Below are 5,103 nucleotides of genomic sequence, written 5' to 3' on the forward strand. Positions count from 1 at the left end.
CAGCAAGTCCAAGCATCTTTTTTACCCTGAGGCAAACACATGCACATGCACACACACACACACACACACACACACACTGAAGCTCTTATCCTGAAGGGCACAAACTGTCGGTCATGAGTGCGCCACGTGATTCAAGACAACGACGAAACAAACATACACATTCACATTGAAGTTCTCACCCGAGAAGTTAATAGTTATCGATCACAAATTGAACACGTGATCCTAGACAATGGCTGGCGAGACACCTGCGCGCGCGCCTGTCCTTTACATGTTCCTCTCCTTGACCAGCGCGATAGCTAAGATGCATGAGAGAATTGTGAAGGACAGATGAGCTAAATATATAGAAAAGAGGAAAAGCCTGGCAGACAACCAATATGAACCCAGACAAACTGAGTTTTTTTTTTTTTTTTACAAGAGTGACTGATGTCCGGCAGAAGAAGATAGGTAAGTGGACATTGTAACTTTGATTTGGAGAAAATTTTTGATAAGTTATCTCACAAAAATAATATGGAAAATTGAGCACGTAAGAGGATTTCAAACGGGTCTATTGGAATGAACGAAGGACTTATTGAATAAAAGAATAAAATGTAAGTTTGGAAGGAAGCGAGTAATGAAGTCTGGTAAGGATAATTTTTGGCGTCAGTAATGTTTTTGACCTACGCTAATGACGCGATGGACAGAACACACTGTTACAGTGATTTATTTGCTAATAATTCAAAGATTATGAGGAGAGAGACGAAGATGCCTTGAAGTTGGTATCTTATTAAGCATAAGGTGAGGTGGAGAGAGGTTTAAAGGAGAGAAAATTCTGAAAGAAAAGACAGGAGAGAACGGACGGGAACGACACCATTTGTTTGGTCTTTATAAGATCAAGATAGGATATATAAATAGAGCTTGGAGTGAGAAGGTGACTTATATACAAATAGATGTAAAATATTTGAAATAGTCGAAAGTAAAAAAAAAAAATCATCATTAAACTTTAAAACAGGAAATATGATAACGATAAGAGTTGAAGAAAAAATGGCCTGGGAGTGTTGCTTATAGAAAATTTGTCACCGAGAAAGCACACCAAGAAGATTACAGGAGATATTTCTAAACTGTTGACAAAGTCCACTATATTGACGAAGAAATTAGGAAAAAGCTAGTATAAAACCTAGTTAACTCCAGTATGCTGCAGTGATATGGTCACTGCACCTACTGTACATCCACAACAGCACACACACACACAAATTCAAAGAACAGGAACTAAACGTTTCTAGCCAACCTGATAGAATATGCGAAGAAATTATAAACAAAATGGAGTTGCCAGCATTAGAATAAAAGGAGAAGAAATATGACAGCTTTCGGTTTGACCTGACTGTACGGCCATAACATTTGACGAATGGTGGTGTTTAAGTCCGGTGTGTGTTTTATGATAACTCTGTGATAAATCCCCAAAGATGTATACATTCTAGCAGCTATTGCAAGGACTTTGGTGTATCATGATATTTTTTACAATATTTCTTACCTTTTTTACTCTTCCTATATCATATATTCGTGGGATGATACCGCAATAATATAGAGATTTAACAAGAGAATGAGAAAAAAAAATAAATAAAAAGAAATACACACGCGAGCCAAGCCACGAACCGAGACCATTCGGTGGTATAAGTCGACTCTCACAACTGTTGGGATAACCTAGACAAGGTAAAACGAATACTATACTGCGCAGGTAGATGATGACGTCAACGGAAATATCGAGACCAGGGTTCCGCGGGTCGAGAGCTGTCAGTCACTCGCACACTAGTGTGTGGAGCGAAGCTCCATCTTCTGATTAAAGGGGCTAAGGCAGACAAATAACATATAAAAATGACAACAGTTTGTATAGTGCAAAAGTGCAATGCCGTTAGACTGAGAGGTGATGAAAATATACATTTCTTTTCACTACCCAAAGATAAAGAACTTAGAAAGAAATGGATTGAATTATGTGGCACATATAATCCACCTAATGTGAAATCATGGAAATCATTTTTATAACTTTTCTGGCGGTCATATCTCAGATACTGATAATTTGAGGATAAGAAAGTGATACTAAGTAATTTCAGTATTATGTGAACATCATAGAGTAATTTTTTAAAGTTTACCATACATACAGATGGTTTTCTTTAAAGTTTACATTTTCTTTCACCTCTCACTCTCTCCCCCTCTGAATTTACTATAACGTCACGGTGGAGGTGGAGGGTGCTCAACGTGCCTTATAGTATTCGTTTTACCTTGAACGTAGAGACCATGAGAGGGTACTATATGTACAAATGGATAATCGACAAGGGCCAACAGGGAGCGTTACTTTCCTATGTCCATTAGTTGCATATTGAGAGACTAATCTTCTCTGACACTTTATTGTTCTTATTTGCATGGCGGTTTCTTTTTTCTACACAGCCTTAGTTCCCGCTCAATCCTCCCGGCTTCCCAGTTCCTACATTATCCGCTGGAGGGCAGCACCGTCGTTAGCGCGGTCTATTAGTACATGAGAGTAAAAATTAAACGAGGTACGATTACAAGTTATTTGGGGAAACTCGAAAAAACAAAATGGACCTTGGCGCAATTCTAAACAAAATTGTAAATCCATTGCGAAGAAATCAGAGGGACGGATACCGAGATCATTTGAATTAAAAAGCCAAATGTTACCAACTAAATGTAGTTTATTACATCGGGTGAGAACATTCGGATTTTTAAGGCCTTTCTAATAGTAATTCCTGTTGTTTAATCTATTTGTCACTGTCGTCGAGAAAAGACATATCAAGTAATATTTCTGGTGCGTTCCGCTTATAATTCCTACAGCGCAGTATAAAGCCCGTGGAGTTTACTCCAGTACATACATACATACATACATATATTCTGACTAATTCATGCATTCATATATTCAGTCATACATACATACATACATACATACATGCATGCATACATACACACACATACATACATACATACACACACATACATACATACATACATAAATATATACATATATTCAGTCATATTTACATACATACATGCATACAGACATATATGCATACATAATGATCTCCCCGACAACAATTTGTGAACCTGCCACCCCTTATATTGCTTGACAAAAATTATTAGTTATCTGTGTACGCTACTTTTATCGTTACCTCCGTTATGTAGTTTTGTTGTTGTTGTTGTTTTGTGTCCCTCGTTACCCTTCTTGCCGTAATACCTCCCTTCGAGGTCTTTGATGCACGCATTATCAACCAGCGCCGCGTATTGTCTGCGATTTAACATAAGCAATATTACCCTATGTCAGAAAACATTACGGAATGGTATGCTCAGTGCTATATACAAGGTACTGAACTCCGTTACCGAGATCTGAGTTATCATCGCACTAAGACAGCTTCATGAGCCTTTGCAGTGTAAGCAGTGATGTTAACCAACGAAATGCAACTTTAAGTACAGTATTTGAGTCTGTTATTCCTACTTCCTAGTTAGCAAAGTTATGTTTGTCCAAACTTTCGCCAGTCGACCACAGTACAGTCAGTTGTTAGGAGCACAAGTTGGGTAGCAGTACATTGCCTATCAACATAACGTATACTTAACTACTTACATATTGACACACCAGACGCCGGTAAGACAATCCGGAGACAGGTACGTAAGACATTGTGGACGATTATGACTAAACGGACTTACACTTTTGCGTACCCGGCTTGCCGCGATTGTTCCTACCGGCCCCTACCTTTTTCTATGGGACCTGTGCCAACCGTAAGTAATTGATACATATTGTTAATGTTTTCCTAATCCTATTCTTTATATGCGGGTACGATCCTGCATATAAATTGAAAGTAGAAACCTTTTTCTTTCGTTGAGAAAATTAACTTCTTTTTCATTTCCTGTTATGACATTATTTGCTATCGTTTCATTATATCTTCGTTTTTCTTCAATATTTCCTTAATGTATTCAGTATTATTAGGTTAACCTACTTCAGTTTACAGAAAATTTTAAAAGTACCGCTTAGGTTATCATGCTAATTTGTCTAAACTTTTTTGATACCCAGGAATTATGTGACACAGTACTGCCTCTGTGATTTTGCACGGCTCTCAGTCGTGATTTGTGTACTTACGGAGATCGGCTTGAGCACAGGAAATGATGCAAAGAGCAAAGATGGCAGAGAGAGCCCGAGAAGTTCGAGAGGGGCTCATACTGAGTGATTGATTTGAAGGTGCGAGGTGTTGGTGCGACTGAGACGCTCGCGTCTTTGAGCTTGGTATCTCTACCCCGTGAGCTTTTATATACTGCTAACGCAAGGGTTGCTACAGATAAATGCCGCTCACGGTCGACCGACGTCATCAGGATAATTTTTTCTTCTTCTTTTCTTTTCTTTTCTTAAAGAACCAATCGAGTTGCAGTGCCGGCACATTTCTTGCGCGTGTGGTCAGACCATAATTTCCCATGCCTTTTTCTTTTCTAGGTCCTCGTCTTTTCTGGTACTATATTTTTCCACAAATAATTTTTTTTAACCATGAACTGAGAAAATACCCAGATTGCAGCCAGAAAAAAAAAAACAATGAGAAATTCATGAGGAATACAAGGTAAAGAGTAATCTGGAGAAGATGGTGAGACTTTACGTCAGTGGTCATGGCTCTACAAGAGGATTAAAGGCCACTGGAATGATTGAGTGAGTGAGTGAGAGAGTGAGTATTCTATAGTCTATGGTACTCCCTAACGCCGGAAGGGATTAGAGCGTTCCAACTCTGAGGTTCCATTTTTTCTTCTATTTTTCCGAACTGATGCCCCCCTTTGTTCCTATGCAACACCCCTAGTGCCTCCAATAAACACAAATATATACGAAGACACAAACCTTTCTGTTATTAGGACTAGTGTATGAGTAAAAGCTGCAACGACTGCAACAGCACTGTAGGAGAGAGGCCAAACGCAGAGTATGGGATCCAATATATTTAACGTTTCGCCCTGCTGGGCTAAACACATGTGTGCGGGTTTCACAAATAGAACTTGGTAAACCAGTTTATCTTAGTGTTTTAGCAACATGAAAGGATAAACTTGCATCTCATTGTCTTCATAGTATTAACAAAATGAATGTGCTTGAGGAGG

The 5,103-nt window shown here is 38.7% G+C and overlaps 1 protein-coding gene across 1 annotated transcript in view; it reads right to left on the reverse strand.

The window, feature by feature from the left end:
• LOC143038056 (alkaline phosphatase-like) overlaps positions 1–4,270 on the reverse strand; it is a 31,864-nt gene extending 27,594 nt beyond the window's left edge. Inside the window, exon 1 of the mRNA XM_076206944.1 lies at positions 4,115–4,270. Within this exon, the coding sequence (XP_076063059.1) occupies positions 4,115–4,193 (79 nt within the window). The 5' untranslated portion in view covers positions 4,194–4,270. The remainder of the gene's footprint in view (positions 1–4,114) is intronic.
• Between the last annotated feature and the right edge of the window lie 833 nt (positions 4,271–5,103).

This window comes from Oratosquilla oratoria, chromosome 23, assembly GCF_046742065.1.
Source record: "Oratosquilla oratoria isolate Oo_2021 chromosome 23, ASM4674206v1, whole genome shotgun sequence".
Taxonomy (NCBI): Eukaryota; Metazoa; Arthropoda; class Malacostraca; order Stomatopoda; family Squillidae; genus Oratosquilla; species Oratosquilla oratoria.